The 20,784-nt window shown below is 45.7% G+C and overlaps 1 protein-coding gene across 1 annotated transcript in view; it reads right to left on the reverse strand.

Moving 5' to 3' along the window:
- The window catches only part of MYO7A (myosin VIIA), a 99,052-nt gene that overhangs the window by 23,227 nt on the left and 55,041 nt on the right, over positions 1–20,784 (reverse strand). The window contains exons 15-28 of the mRNA XM_058018514.1: positions 20,211–20,346; positions 19,693–19,799; positions 16,279–16,335; positions 10,986–11,123; positions 8,753–8,911; positions 8,318–8,410; positions 6,871–6,965; positions 5,657–5,741; positions 4,566–4,784; positions 4,305–4,412; positions 3,544–3,753; positions 2,794–2,997; positions 1,811–1,987; positions 75–164 (exon numbers count right to left, since the gene is read on the reverse strand). Coding sequence (XP_057874497.1) covers positions 75–164; positions 1,811–1,987; positions 2,794–2,997; positions 3,544–3,753; positions 4,305–4,412; positions 4,566–4,784; positions 5,657–5,741; positions 6,871–6,965; positions 8,318–8,410; positions 8,753–8,911; positions 10,986–11,123; positions 16,279–16,335; positions 19,693–19,799; positions 20,211–20,346 — 1,878 coding nt within the window. The remainder of the gene's footprint in view (positions 1–74; positions 165–1,810; positions 1,988–2,793; positions 2,998–3,543; positions 3,754–4,304; positions 4,413–4,565; positions 4,785–5,656; positions 5,742–6,870; positions 6,966–8,317; positions 8,411–8,752; positions 8,912–10,985; positions 11,124–16,278; positions 16,336–19,692; positions 19,800–20,210; positions 20,347–20,784) is intronic.

The following is a 20,784-nucleotide window of genomic DNA, read 5'->3' on the forward strand; positions in this document are numbered from 1 at the left end:
AGAAGAGAGTCAGAGAGGGCTGCAGACAATCCAACGGCACTTGTGCTGCCAGGCGGCCAAGCGTCTCCCCTCACCTCCTCCGTCAGTTTGGATTTCTTCTTGAGTGTTAAGGAGACCAGTTTGTGCCGCACACTGTTCTTCTTGTGCCCATCAACATGAGTACTCTGCAAAGCAAGAGGAGGGGATGCAAAGTGGTGAGATGCAAGTGCTGAACAAGTGCTCTCTCTGCCTCCCTGGGCTCCTGCAAAAGACCATTAATCCTGAGCAGAGACTGAGATGTGTCAGAGGCTAATGGGAACCAGAAGTCTAGACCCATATTCCTGAGCCTCTGGATAACCCAGGGCTGGCTCTGAATTTTGTAAGTACTCTCTAATCAGTAAGTTTCCCTCAGATCAAAATTATATGAAAAAAGTTACGTTGAATACATGGCTGATTTGTGCTGAGTCCAGGTCCATCCATTTCTGCTGTGTGACAGTGGAAATGAGATGAGCAAGGCCACTCTCTAAGACAAGCCATTTGCACAGCAGGTTTTTAGCTGGAAGTCATGTAGCCAGGGATTCATGGACAGGTAGTCCACCCCCTGTGGTTTCATAACTTTTAGCCAGTCCTGTGCTCTGTCAGGTTTCCCAGAAGGACACCTTTGATGTGGGACAGTTCCAGGCACTGACTATATGTCATCATATTATTTGCTGGCTTTCTGCTTTTATAGCAAACTTTTGGGCCCAGTTAACCTTTACCCATGTAAACAGCTTTGAAAAGACCACAATTTCACACCTAAATGACACTTAAAGTCCTGTGGCTGTGATGGTTTATATCCATTATAAACATGAGCTGGTGCTGTAAACCTGGATTTGCATATCATTTTGCTCAGGCATCTTTTTGTACTGTGAAGAGATGATTTAACCACAGTCAAAAAGGACAGCTTAAATTTCCTTCTCTTCTGTACTACCTAATATCTCAGTTGGCCAAAATACAACTTTTTCTAATAAGCAAGCAAGAAGTTATGGGCAGAAGGAATGAAAGGTGATTCTTGGTGTATATTTTTACAGAATTATGATCCTGAGGCTACACTCATCAGGTAATTCACTAGAATGCTGAATGGTATCGTCATTTAAAGAACAAGAGATTTGTTAATTTACCTCTGCAAATACTACAGAGACTTGTCAAGAAAACTTCTTGAAAATTGAACAGTGGCATCCAGAAGATGCCAATGGCAGATTATATCTCATCCTGTTGAATAAAGCAATTGCCAAAGATGAAAATGTATCAGCACTGTGGACATTGATTTCTCCAGAATAATGTTTTGTCTGGGAAGGATACTAAGATGAAGTCCTCCAGTGACATCCAGAAGGCACTCAGGATGCAATAGGGATTTGGTTTTTTAAAAATTTTTCTTTTCACAGCTTAATATCCTGGTAACTAATTACTTCCTGCTCCAAGATTAAGGGCACATTTTTAATTTAGTCTCTTCTGACTCAGGGCAGATCAAAAGGAAATCTCCAAGTAAGAAACATAGGACATTGCATTCCCCCCTGTACTTTAGGTGGGGAGAGGGTGGAGGAGAGAGATCAAAGGGCCATGAGAGATATCAGGGCACTTCCTTCACTGGGGAACATTCAGCTGGCGGACATTCAGTTCCCCCTGTGAGGAAGGGACAGGATCACAGGCAAATCTCCCTTCATAGCATAAGCGCAAATAAAATCAACAAACTGATTGCCTGCAGCAAACCCCACAAGTTGTTTCTTTCCAACACATTTCAATATCCAACATCTAATAATAACAACATCTCTTTTACAGCCACAACAGTTACCTCTCCTTCTCCCTGCAGAGCCTGCAGCTCTTTCTTATAGGTCTTCTTCCCAAGAGTCTCATAGATTTTTGTCATTACTGGTATCTTCTCACCCCCATCACTCATGGCTGTGTGGTATTTCGGCTCAGGGAGGTCTCCCATGAAACGCAGGATTGTGATCCATACAGCAAGTGCCGCCTATTTAAGAGGAAAGTCACAGCCTGTTATCTCACACCAGGTCAGTGGAGGGGGTGGTCCAGCCATGCTGAATCCATCAGGATCCCCCCTGTGGTCTCTCTGTACATCTGCAGGAGATAAAATACTTCCCTCTATTGCCTGTGCCACATGTAACAGTGGCACACTGTTTTTTGCCTGCAGCACACATCCTCTCTGAATGCTGGGCAGGCTGCTGGCTGGGACCAGACATTCTGTGTGGCTCTGTGTTTGTGCCACCATCAATGTGTCTGTGAACCCCACAAGGGGTTTGCTGCTTGACAGGGAATGCCAACCTTACTAAGAGGCAGGGACTGGCAGCTCCTGACCCACAGGGGAAGAAGAACCACAGTGAAGGCAAGCTCATGGATAATGTGATATGCATTATAGACATGCAGGTTCAATCCATTTCTGCTCTTGTACTGCTGGCTATGGCACAAGCAATTCTTCTCTTCTAGCTCTTCACTGGTGTGTATGACAAGGCAAGAAGCAACTTTTCCAGCTCCCTAGAATCTTTACAAGTTGTGCTGAGGCAACAATTTCCATTGCCCACGTCCTGGGCACCTCATTGTCTTAACACCAAGGTACAGAGAGGGACCCTCCCCTCTAATGCTCCATTCCCCTGATATTCCCTGTCCTACCAGCACTCAAAGCATACTGGTGGGCAGTGGTCATGGACACGTGTAGCAGATGAGTGTATCCCAAACTGGAAACTCTCTCTGGCTGGAGGGTTACCCAGGTTTGCTCCAACCCACCCAGCCCTGCACAAGGTTTTTCATCCCCTGCCTCACCAACTGGTCTCCTTCATCTTCATGGTACAAGAGAGGCTGCTTGAGGGGCCGGCGGATGTACGTGTGTGTTGTTGTGCCCTGGAAATACGTGGCAGCAAACTTGGCAAATTTGTACTCTGAGAGGTCTTCTTCCTCCTCCTCAGGGAGAGGCAATGCTGCATCCAGGTCCTCTTCCTCCAGCTCCTTCTGGACTTGCTCAAGATCCTGTTGTGGAAGGAAACGTCAGACACTCAGCATGGCTTTGGATATCAAACTACCATTTCCCTTTGGGCCTGACTTTTCTGTCAGTCTGATTTCCATCCCAAAACAAAAAGTCAGCTGGAAGAAAAACATGGAATATAGCTCTGGAGCCCATGCAAAGCCCAAGTTTTGAAGGACATGCCTGTGCCCAGGAATATCCCCAGAGCAGTAGAAGATACAACAAGCATGCCCTATGCATAGCATGAGGAAAGGATGTCTAAGAGCTAAATGCCATGAGCTGTGATGAACCTAAAAGGAAAGATCTCAAAGGCCACAAGTCCTTGATGACCCTATAATGACAGCACTCTCCTCCATTTGGTAGTCCCAGGGAAAGATGCCAGGATGCCTGCCCATCTCTAGCCACAGCACAATACCCTCTGGGGTCACACAGGAGAGCCTGACTTTGAAGGAAGCCTTCAGAGACCCACTTTCTTATTACTCTTTCTTGATCTATTAATATTTTGCTAATGCCTGTCATGTGACAGCTAGGCTCCTGTTCATCTCCAGTACCTCAAAGCCATTGGGTGCCTGTCCCTCCTGGCCAGGAAGAGAGGAGGTTGTTCCCAGGAATCCAAACATTTTGTCCACCATTTCTGAGTCATTCACTGGCTCATTGCGAGCTCTCTCCATTTTTTCTAAGAGCTCTTTCTTCCGACGTGCTTCCTCTTTCTCCTTTACTTCTCTCTCTGCATCTTCCCGTGCCAGCTGGGCCAGGCGTACCTGCAAAGGGAGAAGTGCAGTGACTGAACTGCTGCTTCCAAAGAGCTGGCAGTAAATTCCACAGGGCATGGATTTAGGAAGGCAGGCTGCCTGATGCTTAGGGCACTCTATCTGTATCATGACTTGGAGCAAATCAGTGACATGTCCATGTCTCAGTTCCCCAGCTGCAGAAGGACAAAGCAATGCATTTTCCCCATTCCTTAGTGCCTGTTTAGGGGTGTTGGTCCATGCACAGCAACTCTCAGTGACCTAATTTTTTTCTTTTACACAACAGCCCTGCATGTCCACACACACACGGAGTGTCCCAGTTCCCCCTTTATACAATAGCAAAAGCGAATAATAATCTCTGGCATTCCCGTGCAGCAAATCAGAAATTCTGGACCAGACTCAAACTAATAGAGCACAGAGTACTTTGGTGAACTAAATACAAATCACTCAAGCTGGGCAGAAATCAGAAATCCCTTAGATATTTTTGTCATTGCCTCTCAAAGAAGCAAAACTAGTTCCTGGACAACAGACAGAACCCCACAAAGAGATCAGTCCCCATGTACTTGGTGTTTCTTTTCTGCTTCTTCTTTGGCTTTCTTGGCACTCATCTCCTTTCGAAGTCGTTCCTCTTCTGCCAGCCGAAGTTTCTCTGCTTCCAGGCGTCGATAATACTGTGGGAATAAACAGAAGAGACTTTCTGAATAGGCATCTAATTATTTTTGGAATTATTTTTTCCCCTTTAAAATTGGATCCCAAGAGCACACGACACAGAAGCAGGTGTTTCTCCCCTCTCCCCATCTCCGTTCCTCCTCCACGGTACTCACCTCGCCCCGGAGGCGCTTGTAGAGCCTTCGGGCGATCATGCCGCGGGCGTAGGCCTGCACGGTGAGCACGGCCCAGAGGCGGTGCCGGAAAGCCCTGCGGACCAGGTAGCCCCGGCAGCGCGCCTGGAACTCGATGATGCGCCGGCGAGCCATGTGGTACTGCTTGTGGAGCTTGCGGGATCGGTACAGGGCCTGCAGCCTCAGGAAGCCAATCCGCATCTGCCAGAGGGAGCAGGATGAGACCGCCCCGCCAGCCCGGGGCTCACCCACCCTAAGCAGATTTCCACTGCTAATCTCCTGCTTGCACGGCTGTAAATACAGGCCACTGAAATCAGTCCCTACAACAGCACACCTTCTGGAGGGAGGTTCTCCAAGAGGGGGGAGAAATGAAGCTGTCTGGCTGCTGCATTGATTCAAAGCCCAGGAAGGACAAACACAGTTTGTTCCCCACTGAGCCTTTGAGAGGCCTCAGGATGTCTGGTTGGCCATTCCAAGGTAGTCATGAGCCATAAAGGTTGCTCTTGTGGAGGTCCAGCATCTACAAAACCCCTGCCTGTCAGTCAAGGTGCTGTTTGATGGCAGGAGGCAGCATCCTAGCCAGCCTGGAAGTGGCTATTTCTATCAAGTTGAAGGCTTGAAAGATTATACTGAGATACTTTAGACCTTAATACACTTTCCAAAAGACCCTGCTGTTGGGTCAAAACCAGTTGGAACAGGGAAGAGAAGAGGACTATGGACTGGGAGGGTGAGAAATTCAAATATGGTTCCACATAGAGATGGAGTACATTTTTTGGAGGAAGCTGCCCTTGAGTTTTCAGTCATCTGGAAACTAGGGGAAGACTTACAAAACCCCAAATGACCAGTTGGTGCAATGGACATATAAGTCACAGGGGAGAGGACAGCTAGAAGATGGTCTCTTCAATGAGAGGACAAAGCAAAAGAGCAAACTTCCATTCATCACTCCAACTGATAAAAGCCAACCTCACCACTTCTGACATTCAATGGGACATTTTGAACCAGGAAACCCTTATGTATGTCCCAGGTTAGAGAGGCAGGAAGGCAGAGGTGTGAGGAAGCACTCCTGTACTTACAGCACCATAGTTCTTCCTGCAGTTATGTCCACGCCAGTATCTCTGAATCATCAGGACTGAATTTCTCACTTTCAGGAAATTGGACCTGCAAAAGCATTTCAATTATTTACCTCTGTGGTTTGGCCACAAGTTATCATCATCTCCTGGGCCTTATTTCTTTGAGATTTGAATCTGAGGGTCCAGGTGGAACAACCATCCCATTTTTGGCTTAAAAATGTCTCCTTCCCCAACTTTCCTTGCTTTCATAAAAACTTCTGTAGGCACTCTCTCTGAGAGGTCTCTGCAGGGAGATTATGCCACATTATGGAAATGGGAAGAACAGGAGATGATAGGAATCCCAGCCCAGCATCCTCTTCTCACACCTAAAATCTCATCCCTATGTGTCCTTCCCATTTCATTCTAGCACCTGAAAATGGATTGAATCCCACCCAAATGACTGAAAGCAAACCTCACCAACACCACGCTGCCATCCCTATCTGCTCCTCCAGTCCTTCTCAGCCTGATCTGATCCTACCTGTAGACAACATGGAGACAATTGTGTTGGGAGGCCTTGGGTGGTTTCGTCTCACTACAATCAGTGTGTGTGAAAGATTGATGAGTTATTTAGCATGTGCCCTTTCTGCAAAGCACAACCTGAGTCACAGCTGTGGCTTGGACACTCAAAGAGCATAAAACCCCAAGAAATGTCCCTCCTCTGCAGGTGAAGCTTGTCCTTGGCTGTGGCTCCCCCTCTTCATCCACAATAGTGCCATGAGCTACCTGTCCTCTTCCTATGTCTTGAAACTGGGTTGCAAAGGGAATAGTTCTGAACCCTCTGGGCTTTGGGGAGAGCAACTTTAGTAGCAGTGGTGACCCAGCGTTCTCTCGGCAGTCTTGTGGGGATCTCCATAGATTGGAGATCATGGCCTCAGCATGGCCTTCAGGTGGCTCAGAGCCCTCTGCTGCACTGTCATAGCAACACCACATTCCCTGAAGATGGCACTGAACAGGGACAGAACATCCTATTCTGTGCAGGTTTGAGGCAGATAACACAGTTATCCTCTTGTTTCCTCTACTGTTTTCCACTAGTACTTGCTTCACCTGAGTGTCAACATATCAGGGGTCCCCTCTGGTCTTCTAGGCACCAAAGAAGTGATGCAGCCTCCAGGATCCACTTGTTGGATGAAGCATCCCACATAGCCCACCTCCCATTTGGCAATGGGGTTCATACCTACCTGTCTTTATACCCACGGACCACCTTCTGGATGAGGATGACTTTGTCCGTGATGGCCTTGTCTCTCTCAATCTCCAGCAGCATGTCGTGGTGGTCCTGTGGGAGGAAGCAACACAACATCAATGTCTCAGGCTCTTCCTCTGCCTGATATGTGGTCAGAGTGGGTGGTACAAGACCCTTCCCCAGGATAACTGATGAAAATAAACTCTGGGGTCATTTTACATCCCAAGTATTATGCCACTTGCTCACTGGGAAGTCCTAACATAAACCCTAGTGATCTATAGTCTTTATTCCCAAATGAATCTGGTCATCCAGAAGCTGCAAATGCAATACTTCGCAGTCTGAAAACAGCTGAATTACACTGCCCCTCCCTGCAGAGCTCCCTCCTAGTGCTCTCAGCCATGGGAGCAGCTCCTAGGAGCACTGGAGAGGTTTGCAAACAAACTCCAGGCTACCTGGGTCCCATCACTTCTTCCAGCCAAGACTGCAATGCTTCCCTAACCTAAGGAAAAAAAAGCTCTTCAAAACACTGAATTTCCTTTGCCCTGAGGCTTTCAGATACACCAATCCAAGCTTTATTCTGATTCCTCCCATGTTGTGTGTGATGCAGCTTTCTTTCCCAGGCATGGCAAGCTGAGCCCTGCCACACTGCGTGCAGCAGAGGCAGTTCCACATGTTTCCTGCTCTGCTCGACCTCCTGCGGCCCCTCAGGGCCTCCCAATTTCTCTGTTTCCTGCCCTGACAGCTGTGAAATCTTGATAACAGGCTCTGGAAAGAGCAACTAGTGCCAACAAGTTCTGGGGAAGAGATGGGGGTGTTTGTGCTGGCAGTGGGATTTGGGGGTGAATTTAGGTGTAAGCAATCACGGTTTATCACTGTGATTTTTGCTGAAGAGAAGCCTCACCTTCCAAGAACAGCAGAGGAATGAGTTTGTAAGAAAAGATGAGTGTGTAAGGGGCTGCAGGGGACCTGCAGTGTTGGACTGCTCTGCTTTAGCTGGACTGATGCAGAAAAGGAGACTGTAGGCACATCTTGGGTTGCGCAAGAATGTGCAGAAGAAAAATGAATCTGTTGTGCTCATGTCCCTCTCTCTGCAGGGCTCTGCATGGGCATCCCTCCTGCTGCTGTGCCTTTTGGGTGAAGGCAGGAGAGGTAGCTGAACCACTCAGCCCAGGAGGGAAAAGGCTGTGCACTGGATGTGATCACTTTTGTGTCGGTATGGATTTGTGAATGCATCAGAGCTGGCACCATGTCAGCACCTCCTCCTGCCTGCTGCTCCTAAACCGGCCCCAAATGTTCTGTCTTAAGCCAAGGTCTACCCACTGACATGCCAGCCCAGAGACCATGGAAAAGGGGTATGTCTTGTGATGGAAAGGAAATGGTAGGAGACACCTCCAGAGGCAAGGATCCAAGATGGATCCCAAGAGGGAATGTGGAGAACCACCCACCTTTAGAAATATCTTTGTCTTGCCAATCTGCCAGTCATCATGCTTCCCCAGCACTGCTTCAGCAATGCGCTGGCAGGTCCCACGCAGGTCACCCTGACAGAAAAGGAGCTGGGATTCACCAGGACCAGACTCATCCACTGCTCCTCCCAGGCCCAGTGTAAACCTCTTCTGGTCCCAAATCCTGCAGTTTTCTGCTAACGAGCTTTTTATGGCTTTACTGTCACTTTGTTTAAGATGAGTGAGACAGCCTGAATACGGTACCTGTCCCTGCCAGCCCTGTAACCATTTTTCTTCACTTGGAAAGCCCAGAGCACCACTGTGACACTGGGGGATCATATGTTGCATAGTTGATTTTGGAGAGGAGGCACACCCCATAAATATCTCTGGAGATTGCCCGGCAGAGAGTGCTCCCTGCCTGTGAAGGAGGACTCTTACCTGCTTGTAGGCTGGCTTCACCCCCGGCATGAGCACCCGGTAGCGGTCCACGAACTCCACGAAGGTGTAGCGGATGGGGTACCCCGCCCGGCGGATGCGGATGGTCTCCATCATCCCTGAGTACCGCAGCTGACGGACGCACAGCTCCCGGTCAAACAGCTGCGGGGGTTACAGGACACCAAATCAAATCACCAGGGGTTTGAGTACAAATCTTTCAGGGCTAGTTCATTGCACTTATGGGCAACCGTGCTGTGCTCCACATGGGCCTGATGAGGCACAGGCTGCTGGAGACATTTTTGAATTTCTTTGGATGGTTTTGTTATCTAATTCATCCCACGCCTTTTTCTTGGACTAACCAGAACAATACTCAGAAGCAGCAGCATGGTATGATATATGGACCCAGAGAACATCAGCCAGGATCTCAATACAATTTTTTCCCCGCTAAAGCACATTTCAGAAGGAAGTAAAAGTTTTAGAATAACATAAAGTAACAAACAGCCAGGACTTTCCACTGACCTTTCACTTCCGCCATGCCATTTCCTATCACTATCAGTACGTTTTCCTTCAAAGGCAGGGACAGAAAATGATCTCTCAGACAATGTTCTCTTTTGCAGTCACCCTGCACAGCTCTGTGTGCCTTTATCTGGGATTGCTTTTCCTTTGGATTATTAAGCCAAGGCCACAATTAAATTTAGCAAGAAATCACATTTCATGTCACACTGCAGTCTCTGGTTTAGTGTGAGCTCACCCACTTATTTGTTTCATGGGGAGATTAATTTCTCTTTGTCTGATTCTTTCAAACCTCAAACTGTTTTCCTGTCTCACTGAAAGTTTTGTAGACAAATAGTTTGAACAGAGACTTCTGGCTTAGTACTTGTAAAACCTGATGAAATACAGACTTCCTATGCAGAAGTCAAAATACCAGACTGAATTCCAGACACCCAGGTGTAAAAACAGTTCATAATCAGGGCATATAGAATGATTTGCTAACATCAGTTCAGGATGTACACCTATTTCTCATCATTGCCTATGTCCAAAAAGAAGGTCTTGTTCTAATCTCTGCTCAGATGATAATCACACATCAGACATATTGTTAAACATTTACCAAAAATATTCCATTAACTGGTTTTTACTCTCAGCAAAACCAGGATAAGAGCACAGTGAAATGGTCTGAGAGACCACCAGACCTTTTGCTCTACATCCTATTAGGTTCTCTGAACAGCAAAAATAAGTTTCAAACAAACACTGCTTGTAGATAACAGCCCTGAAATTCAGGATTTTATACTTTTCTGCACTCAGCTGAGCTTTGCTAACAGACATTGACTTTAGATGAAGCTCCAGCCCTGGCTAGATTATTTATTAAATAAAGTTCTTCCTTTCCAAACAGTACCACAATTAAGTTTGGCAGGCAGGAAACAGTGATTGCTCACAGCATCAGTGTCTGATCCTGCAAGGTGTGGGGAGTACATCAAAGTGTGCAGCACCCACCTTATCACCTGCCTTCTGCTGCAAAACTCGGAGAGCCCTTCCATGAGCAGTTTGTGGTCAGGGTGGTTGAGAGCCCTCTCCCTCCTTCTTATTTGCTCCCAAAAGTTTACCCCCATAATGTTCATTGCTTTTGAAGAAAATCATTGTGAACTGGAGCAAGGTAACTCCTCTCATGTTTCCTCTGTGCTATTTTGCCCTTTTTCCTCTGCTTTTAGAACCATGCTTTTGTAATTGGTGAAGAAAAAAAAAAATAGGCAGTGGGAATGACCAAACAGGATTTAAAATAAGGGAGATCCATTGTGAGCAAAGATTTTTAGGAAAACACCCATGGGAAGATGATTTTTAGAAAGCACTGAACTCTGCCACAGAACTAAACCCATAGCTCAGCTGAAGTCTCTGGCAGGAAGGAGCCTACCCCCTATGGAAATGGAGAGGAATTTCCTATAGGATAAGGGTCTGCAGGGTGAATTCCTTGAGATTGTCCTTGAGAAGAAAGGCAGGGTCAGCCTTTATGCCCTGCAAAACGTTTTGGGGTGCTGTTGGACTGCAAAGCAAGTGCCTGATTTTTTCAACCCTTTAGTGACTCTGTTGCTTGCACAGCAGGCTGTGGGTTGCTTTTCCAAGCATGCAGGCTCAATCCTGACTCCACTGATGCCCACAGGAGTTTTGCCAGTAACTGCAGGGCAGAATGACTCCACGGGCAGTCCCATACAAAAAGCAACCAGGAGAGAAAAGCAGGACTTACCATGGGCTTCTTGTACTCATTGGGCTTGATGCAGCGGACAAAAAAGGGCTGGCACACGCTGAGAGTCCTCATCAACAGCTCCAGGGAGCGCTTGAACTGGCTGCTGAGCGTCGGCGAGCGCTTCCTCGTCTCCGCTCCCTGAAAAACCGCAGCGCAGCAGCGCACTCAGGAAATGAAAGGATAACACTGGCTTTCCCCTCTGGCCACGTCCCCTGGAACCTCCTGCAACAGCCAGGGCTGGAGGGGGAGCGGGGCCAGAGGTGGCTGAAAGTTGTGGCAGGAGAGGGGAAGGGCAGAGCCTGTGAACTTGCAATGGCCGGGCACCGGCAGCCTACTCCATATGGCTCTGTGCAGGCAGGAAAAGTGCCATCGTTTAATTTCTCCTGCTTGAACCTCCCTGTGTGACTGGAAAACCCATCTTCCCTGTGCAGAGCCAAGAGGAAGATCTGTCTATAGGAGCAAACAGGCTCTTCTGGGCCATCAAAATTCTCTGTATTACAGCCTGGGGCAGTGCACCTGCCCGGGGATGCTCTCAGGAGCAGTGTGGGCTTCCCTGTCCCCATGCATTGCAGCATGGGCATGCCAAATCCTCTGTCATGGTTCCTCGTGTCAGGCAGGGCTCCTCCTGCTCCCTGGAACAAGAACCAGAGACTCATTTAGGGTAAAAAATAACCCAGGAGAATGCTTGTTGCAGGGTGACTCTGCAACAGTTCCAGAAACTTCGGCTGAGATTCCTCAGTCTGTACTACCCCAGATTTGAGTTGCTTTTGGAGAAGAATATTAACTAGACTAAATGAGGTGAGTATTTAGGGAGATCAGGAAGATTTGGAGTATTTTTCTTGGTTCAGCTTCCCTGGTCAAATTAATAATCCAATCTCTGTTTTGGGGCAAGTGTTTCTAAATGAGACTGTGTATGTTTCCCTTAATAGTCCCTTCTCCCTGTTTTGAGAAAACCTTGTTAAACCACCTCCAAATCAAATCCCTAGCTCATTTCATGTGCCAGAAACTATTACCTGAGCTCATTACACATCAATCACAGTGGTGCTGTGTGTCTAGTGGGATCTGGTGCCCAGGGAGCCTTTGTGGGGCAGCAGGTAATGCTGGAGGGCTGGAAGAAGAGTTGGGCACCAGGAGGTTACTCCCTCTCAACTAAAGACAGGCTGAGCATGTAACATGACCTGTGACATGACCTGATGGCTAGAGAATTCCCAAAGGGAGAATTCCAGCAGGATTTTAATGTGTTTTTCTTTCAAATATCCTCTTATTTGCACGTGGTCAAGCCATGTGTGGAGTCACAAAATCCTCATCTGCACTGGCCTTGCTGCCATGTTTTGCAGTGTTTATCTGCACATTTCTGTTACTGTGTTTATTTCTACTTTGCTAAAATTTTTACATATGCTTCACCACACATCACTAATAACCTTTAACATTCTCACCCCCCAAAACTGAGGAATTCCATAGAATCACAGAATAGTTTGGATCAGAAGGGATTACACATTCCCTCTAGTCCAACCCCTTTGCCACGAACAGAGAGTTTACACAGCTCAGGCTCGATGTGATGTTGAGACAAACCCAATCAAGACAAGCACAAAATCGTCATGGAATTCCAACAAGAGAAAACCCAGCTCATGCAAACACCACAAAAACCTGGCCTGCTTGCCAAGAACAGCATGGGGGGCTACCAGCAATCTCTCCCAGCAAAATCCTCCCCAGAAGGACAAACTGTTAACAAATCTGGGGTAATTAATGGATACAGCTGCTACCTGCAGAGCACTGGAGAGTCTGATGCTCCTATTTGGTTGCAGATTTTCTGAGGAAAAGGCTGTTTCAGCAAGAATCCTGGTTTGAAAGGCTTTGATGAATGTTTTCTCATCACATTGCTAATTATGCACACGAGGTCACCTCTGTGAGGTGGGGAAGGATAGCCACAGGGGTTGGAAGCAGCAACAGATGCAGGAGCAGGGCTGGCAGTCTGAAACAACTGCATGTTAGCCAAATTTTAGTCAGTTTGGGCTTGGCTGGGAGAGATCATTTTTAAGCCATGGTGTTAGGAAGGGAGCAAAACTTTGTACAAGGGTCTACAAGGGAATGTACGAGTGGTTTGCTCCCAGACAGCAAGAAATGCCTCTCCAGCTTGCTGGTGCCTTGCATTTCTTTCCTGCATGCATCCAGATCTGGCAAAAAAGCAGTGATGCCATCTCCATCCTTACATCTGAGGGCTTTTTGCTGGGAGGGGTTGGAAGGAAGGGACAGTGACCAGAGAGCAGCTTGTCTTCCTGTCCAAATAGTCAGAGCAGTCTGGGCTCCCCCTGTCAAGACCACATCATCCCATTCAGGGACAACATTTCAGGGCCTGACAATTGTGCACAGACCCCTCTCAATGGTGGGCACCACCCCATGGGCACTTTTCAGGCTCTCAGAGGTACAATAAATAACCTGACAAGTGTTTTGCATCAGCCTCATCCTTCAGGGATGGGTGACACCACTCAATTGTGGTTTCTTCTGCCTCACCTCAACACCAGCTTGGAGAGAATCACACCTCTTCCCTTACTTCAACAAAATGACCCTTCAACAAAATGACTTAAAAAAAAAAAAAAAAAAAAAAAAGGAGTGGAGCAGCCTCTCAATACAGCCTAGCAAGGCACTGATAATACAGGATTTACTGCAGAGGAGAAGCACTTTTTAAGCTAAAGCCAGACCCAGTACCCATAGACTGATGGAGAAAGGGTTGATACTGCTTTTCCCTGGCCAGACACTTCCTAGCTTTCAAATTCTGAGACTGTAACATCTTTGGGACTCAGACTCTCTTCATTTGTGTTCATACAAAGCCCAGTAGAAGGGAGGGTGAGACCTGCGTAAAATGGGGAAAGATGAGCAGGATTCACAGGTGTTGTACCCCAGACTGCAGCACTCAGCCTGCACTTAGCATCAAAGGAGGAAAACACTCAAAAACAGAAGAGCAAAACAAGAAAAAGAAGAGAAATAGATGATTTACAGAAAAGGAGCATGCAGAAGAGAGTTTAGAATGATGTGCAGACCAGCATGACATCCAGACATGCTTCAATTCTGCTTCTTTCTGCCATCTCAAGCCAGTCTGAACTTTGGAAGTGCAAACCCATACATGGCTGTTTGCAGTAACACCAAGACAAAAGGCAAGGAGAATTGCAACTACAAGGAGAAATGTCACTGAGCCAGAAATGGTAGGGGTTATTCCTTGTGTCTCTTTGCACCTTCTCCTCCTTGAATGACAAGGCTGCAGGTGCAGCAGAAACACATCAGGAGATGGCAGCCTGCTTCAGTGGAAATGCAGAAAGATGAAATGCTTGAGGACATCTAGGGAAGGAGGGTGAAGCATGTGCCACCAGCAATACTCTGGGGAAAGGTTCTGGACAAAGGACCATCCTCCCATCTCTTTAGGATTGTATGGTCACTAAACTGAGCCATGCCAATGTGACATGCAGTCTCTGGGCAAAATGATGCTTTTCTTTGTAATATTTTTATATGAAATGTCACTGGAGTGACCTTCAGGTGACCACTGAAAGCTGAGGCCACCTCATTCTACAGCATCATATAGTGAAGAGAGTCTTCCTCCTAAAGGCTGTGCAGTCTGGAAAGTGCCTTCCAATGCAATGGTGACTTGGGTTACATAACAGTGCCAAGTATCACTGTTTTGAACTACAAGCTTATTGAGATGCATATATATATATACACATATATGTGTGTATATATATATATATGAAAAATCATTTTTATCTTGGCTGTTCCACCTTTACTTCAGTGTCTAACAAATATGAACTATTATTATTCATTAGAAAACCTACAAACCACAAAGTTTAGTTGTAAGATCAACTATGATAACAACAAAACTCCCATTTCCCTGTATCACCTGTTGACATCTTCGGAGGAAAAAACTGGTCTAAACATTTCTGACAGATTTTGCACATTTGTCTCCTGGATTTAATCCCACCATAGAATCACAGAATTATTAATTGTTTGGGTTGGAAGGGATCTTAAAGTTCATTTAGTTCTGACCCCAGTGCCATGGGCAGGGACACCTTCCATTAGACCAGGTTTCTCAGAGCCCCATCCAGCCTGGCCTAGAACACTTCCAGGGATGGGGCATCCACAGCTTCTCTGGGCAACCTGTGCCAGTGCCTCACCACCCTCACAGGAAAGAAATTCTTCCTAATACCTCAAGTAAACATTTTCCTTTTCACTTTAAAGCCATTCTCCTTGTCCAATCACTCAAGGCCTCAAGGCCCTCTCCAGCTCTCTTGTATCCTAACTCAGGAAAGACTATTATTTTTTTTTACAACTGTAGAGCAAGGCCCAGTGATATGTTCCAATTGAAACAATTTTCACCATGATACAGAGGGGAAGGAGTCCACCTCTGGAATTAATGTCTTTCAGTCATTTTGGGTCAGATCCTCCTCATTGGAATTCCAAATCCAAACATCCAAGATACTGCAGAAGTAAAAAGGGATGAAATTCAGCCCCATGCAAAGAGCTGAATTTTGAAAAGTAGGCTAATCCTCTAGTTATCAAGGGGCTGAGGAAATGTGAGCAGTCACAAAGCTTATATCATAAATTTTTTAGCACACAATATTACCTTATGGCCAAATAACTAGCAAGCAAGGTTTGGAAGTTATCAGAACCAGTCAGCAGTTGAGATGCAACAGAAAAGACGCAAAAGAGGTGCTAAAAGGCTGTTTTGATGATCACAACAAAATTTCATATTATCTTGTCTTTGAAGGCTTGGATCTGAGGTCCCCCCTGAAAAAGAAAATGTTTCCACCTCCAAAAATAATAGCATAATAATTTCCTAACAACCCAGAAATACAATCCAGGGATCTCTGCATGTGAGCTGTCTTGCCTCAGAAAGTGTAACACAGGGTGAGATTTGCAGTTGTTTGGAGGAATAATGTCCCACTGCAGCCAATGGTGGCACCACGGTAAACAACAGCCAAATTCCAGATGATCCATCTGAAGTTATTTAGAATGATTCAAATATCAGGAAAAAATCCTCAAAACCTTGGCTGAGCCTGGTTCTGATTTTATCCAAACCAAATTCCCATCACTACAAAGTTCTTCTGAGTTGCGTCCTAGAATTAAGTGACACAGTCATACCCCTGTACCTATTCAACAAGCTGTAAAAATGCTCTCCAACATTTGGTCACTTGAAATGGATCCTCTATAGATAGTGCAGGAAGAGGAATAAACCAACAGGAGTAAAGCACAATCCTTGCCAAGGAGAGGTGAGTATACAAAAGAGGAACTCATGTATTCAGTTTACCTTTGGTGTGGGTGTGGGCGACTGGCCAAATGTGCTGGATGCATAGCCACAGAGAAACTACACGAAGCACAGGTAAAAAAACAAAACAAAACACAAAACAGAGACAGAGAAGAGCAAATAGTGAAAAGAAGGAATAACTGAAATGGGAGCCTGACATTTTTAGTCTTGGAAGTCCAGTTGTTATATATCTCATGAACAAAATGCATTAATTCTTAGATTTTTGTATGACCCTCTCCTGGATTTTTTCCTTCGTCTTGATGTTCACTTCTCTGAGGTAACTGCCAGTGTTCAGCTCTTGCTTCTTGGAAACAAACTTTATACATTTTTAAACCTCACTATCTATCCAATTTCAGCCATTCCCACTCTTCTACCTCACACATCTCTGCTCTCAATATACAGTGGCCGGCAAGGTGCCAGGAACAAACCACAAAAACTGTAAAGAAATCTCGCTCTTCCTCCCTAATTTTAATCCCCAAATCAGGTATTTTTGATAGAATTTAAACTTTTGCCAAGGGGAAAGACACCCCGCCCCCCAGTTTCCCATTTGTTTTTCACTTTACAGGGTTCCATCCTCCACTGCTCCTTCTACCTGTTCCTTGAACAAGCAGTGCTGCCAGACCATACCAGCTGATTCCTCAGAGGAACAGTGTACAAGTCCCACTTAATCCATAATTTCACCTGGCACCACTCAAAGCAATGTTCCTGTTCAGCAAACACATGCAGATAAACCCTCTCTGTGATGACCATGAATAAATGAGACTTTACAGCCCCATGTGCTTCAGAAATGCCCAGTTCACCCCACAGGTTTCATTGTGTACAGGTATTAGGTCTTTCAGGGACCAAACAGTTACTACAACATTCAAATATACAATCTCAGCCAGTTATCAAATTTCTCTGATCTGTGGCTTTCTCAAGTTTCTGGAATATAAGGGCCCCATCTGAAAGACTGAAAGTAAAGTAGATGTGGACTTACTTGTACCTGACTCACAAAATCCTACAAACTCATCAATAAGCTCCTGAGGACCAAAGTTTGGAACGTGTAGAGCAAAATGCCTCAGGATTTGATTCAGGCCTTAGCAGAACAGCCACTTGTCTCTCTTTAAGAGATGTTACATTTGATTGACCAAGCCTAAGTGTCTCTGGAAATTTCCTACACATGGGGCCTCACTGAAGCTGGGGGAAGGCATGCACAGCTCCAAGGCATTCCAAGGACACTTCACCACAGAGCTTTGCTACGTGCAGTCAATTTCTGTGACCCAGGCTCACTTGCTCCTTCTTTTGGGGCACATGTCCTAATAAAGGGGCTGCAGACATTAATAAACGTTGGTGGAAAGCAATGGCAAAAACATCTCAGCCCCATGTTGGATCCTGCTTGGTTGAGAATTTTGGTGGCGGTGTTCAGGAAATTAGTGCTCTCCAGGTTCACAGCGACAGTGTGCATGACTAGAGGAGCTTGCACACGATGTTGGCTCTTCTTCCAGTTCCATGACATTGGGCTAAAAATCTCTCATTCCAAAAAGAAACTCAGGCATCATTAATGTATCAAAGCACAGAGACCACCACTTGGGACAGATTCTGAAGATGTCTAGTGAAACCATAAAAAAACCTCAAACAGTTTATGTTAAAAAAAAGGGGGGATCCAATGTTTTCAGAGGTTTCAGTTCTCAGATCCTAGACAACATCCAGGCAGACATCCCAACTTTGCTATTAATATAATTCCAGCATATTTTAAAGATGCTTTGGTAGGGGTCCCTGTGAGAAAGCTTGTGTGACTGTTTAAACCCTTTCACTGATGCCCCAGAGTGCATCTCTGCTCTGCCCAAAGAAGAAAGAAATCACTTCCAAGGTCAACTGCAAAGCTTACACCAAAAATAAAAAGCAGCAAGGAATAAGCAATCAAAAGCAAAGTAAGCAGCAGCACTGATGCTAAGGGAGTTAGTGTCTACTTCAACAGGAGTATCCACTTCTGAGGATAGCTCTGAACCCAACAGGAGTGTCATGCCAATTGGTAGCTTAATTAGTAATTGATAAATGTTCGTTTATTCCAAATGAAGTCAAAAGGGTAATGACCATTAATTTCATCAGGAGTAAAACTGAATGGCTGAAGTTTATGAACAAGGCTTGAAAAACAGCATGTAGCATACTCAAAGAAATGTCTTGGGAATGTAAATATTTCTTTCCCTTGGCAAATAAAGGAATACAGCACTTACAAATTGGCACTCCTGAAAGTCCCTAAATCCCTTGGTCCATCAGTGGCATTGGCTGGCATTTGGAAATGGGACTCCGACTGTCAAAAAATGTGTTTGCTTTGAAAAATGTTATTCCCACACCCTCTGCAGTCCCATGACTCTTGCCTTGGGAAAGACTGGGGAATCTGGCCATAGTGACTGATCTGTATAGGCTTTCAGATTCTGCAAGATTGACATCTTAAAACACTTTCTACTTTAATCCTGGGAGCAGGGATGAGTAGAGAGATTTACATGTCCAACTTCTTGAAGAAAATATTGCACATTTGTGTTACTAAAGTGAAATGGTCACTAATCTCAGCATTTAAGCTGGTATCCCAGTAATAAATGTTCAAATGGGATGGAAAGGGTTTCAGCAGTAACTGCCTTTCTCTGAAACTTCAGGGCACACAGTCTTTTCTCACACCGAGTGTGGAGTAGACACATAACCTCCTGGAGAACTGGGATGTGGAAAGAGGAGCTTTGAAGTTCAGCTTTCATAACTCTCTCTGCTGTTGTAACAGTAAAACACAACTGTTCCCTTCAAGTCTTCTTGTGGTGCTTAAGGACCAGCAAGACTGTCCTTTTGTTCTACTCTGGTTGACAAGTATTTGGCTTTTACTTGGACTCATAGAAAGGTCTGGGTTTGAAGGGACCTTCAAAGTCACCTAGTTCCAACCCTCCTGCCATAGGCAGGGACACCTTCCAGTAGGCCAGATTGCTTGAACACCTGAACACTTTGAGGGATGGGGCATCCACAGCTTCTCTGGGCAATCTATATCAGCATCTCACCACCCTCACAGGTAAGAACTTCCTAACACCTAATCTAAACCTACTCTCTGTTAGTTTACTTCTCATTCTATAATACACACATCCGGATGACCTAACTGGAAGGCACAGTTACTTTCTCTCAGATTTCTACAATCACAAACCTGATTGTTCCAATCCCTACACAAGTCTGAGGGGCCAGGATAGCAAAAAAATAATATTTGATGAACCAAATGCAGTGAACTGGGGGCACGAATGTAGATGCACCCATGACACTGCATTAACACTTCCTGATGGTTGACTCTCACTAGCAGGTTTGGAACACCCCAAGGAGCATCAGAGCAATATGACTCTGCAAATCTTCCACCCCTTCCAGGAACACCCCTCCTCCTGAATAAACATCTTCTCCCGCCTGCATTACCATTGCCACATCTGCTTGGAAGATCTGCTTGATGAATTTGTTTTTTGAGGAATGCACCAGCTGAATGATGTCTCCATGCAGCGTGTCCCTGTTTTTCTCCAAGAAACCTAGAGAAATAATGGGACAACACATAGATGACACAGTGCAACATGGTCAGCACATGAGCTGCAAGCAGCTTCTGGGTTGTTGGATTACTGGATGTTCTTGGTGAGGTAATGGGAGTAATGAGTGGGCAGAGAGAGAGAGACCATGAGAAGGAAGACAGAAGTGCATCTTCAGACTGGACTGAGGATGCAGTGGTGCAAAGCACTGCCATTCTGTCACAGGAACACATGAATGAAACAGCACCAAACTCTGCAGCTCATGGGCACAGCTGGGGGGTTAAGTCATTGCAGCCAGAAAAGGAAAACATTGACACGACCAAGGACTACCACGCTGCCCTGCTCCAACACAGCAGTGGCTTGTCTGCCCATGAATATCCCCTCACCCCCTGCAGTGCCCTAGGAGCTGCCCCATACCTTTTGTTTCGTAGTAAACAATTCCAGCAAAATGGTTAATGCCAAACTGGGTTTCGTAGTTATTCTTCGGAGGAATGTAGTTGGTGTTAAGCTTGTGCTGGGAGTTCAGCTTGTGCAACATGGTGGCATCTGTACCCTGTACATGCACGAAAAAATCTGACATTTAACCAAGGCTGTTCCCATTGAAATAATTTTCCAGTCAATAGCACATTTCTTTCTTGACTTGGTGACAATGTACATTTATGTGGAGAAGTAATATGTTGGAGAAGATATGTCAAGTGCAAAAAGTACAGAAATTAATTAAATATCATTGGTATGTAGTTCTGTATTCAAAATAATGCTCCAAAAGGAGTATATTTAACATTATTTCTCTTAAACTTTGCCAATAGATGTTTTTGAGCCTCTTGCAGGAATATTTTCCCATCAGAAACACTTGTTTCTGTGACACTGACGGAAGAACATGTAAGAGAGCAAAAAAAGCTATAAATAGGCAGGCCACTGGTGAATGTGTGTTTGGGGCTGAGCAGATCTCTCACAGGTTGCCAGCATGCAAGTGCAAAGGGGATAAAATCAG

The sequence above is a fragment of the Melospiza georgiana genome, chromosome 2 (assembly GCF_028018845.1).
Source record: "Melospiza georgiana isolate bMelGeo1 chromosome 2, bMelGeo1.pri, whole genome shotgun sequence".
In the NCBI taxonomy this organism is placed as follows: Eukaryota; Metazoa; Chordata; class Aves; order Passeriformes; family Passerellidae; genus Melospiza; species Melospiza georgiana.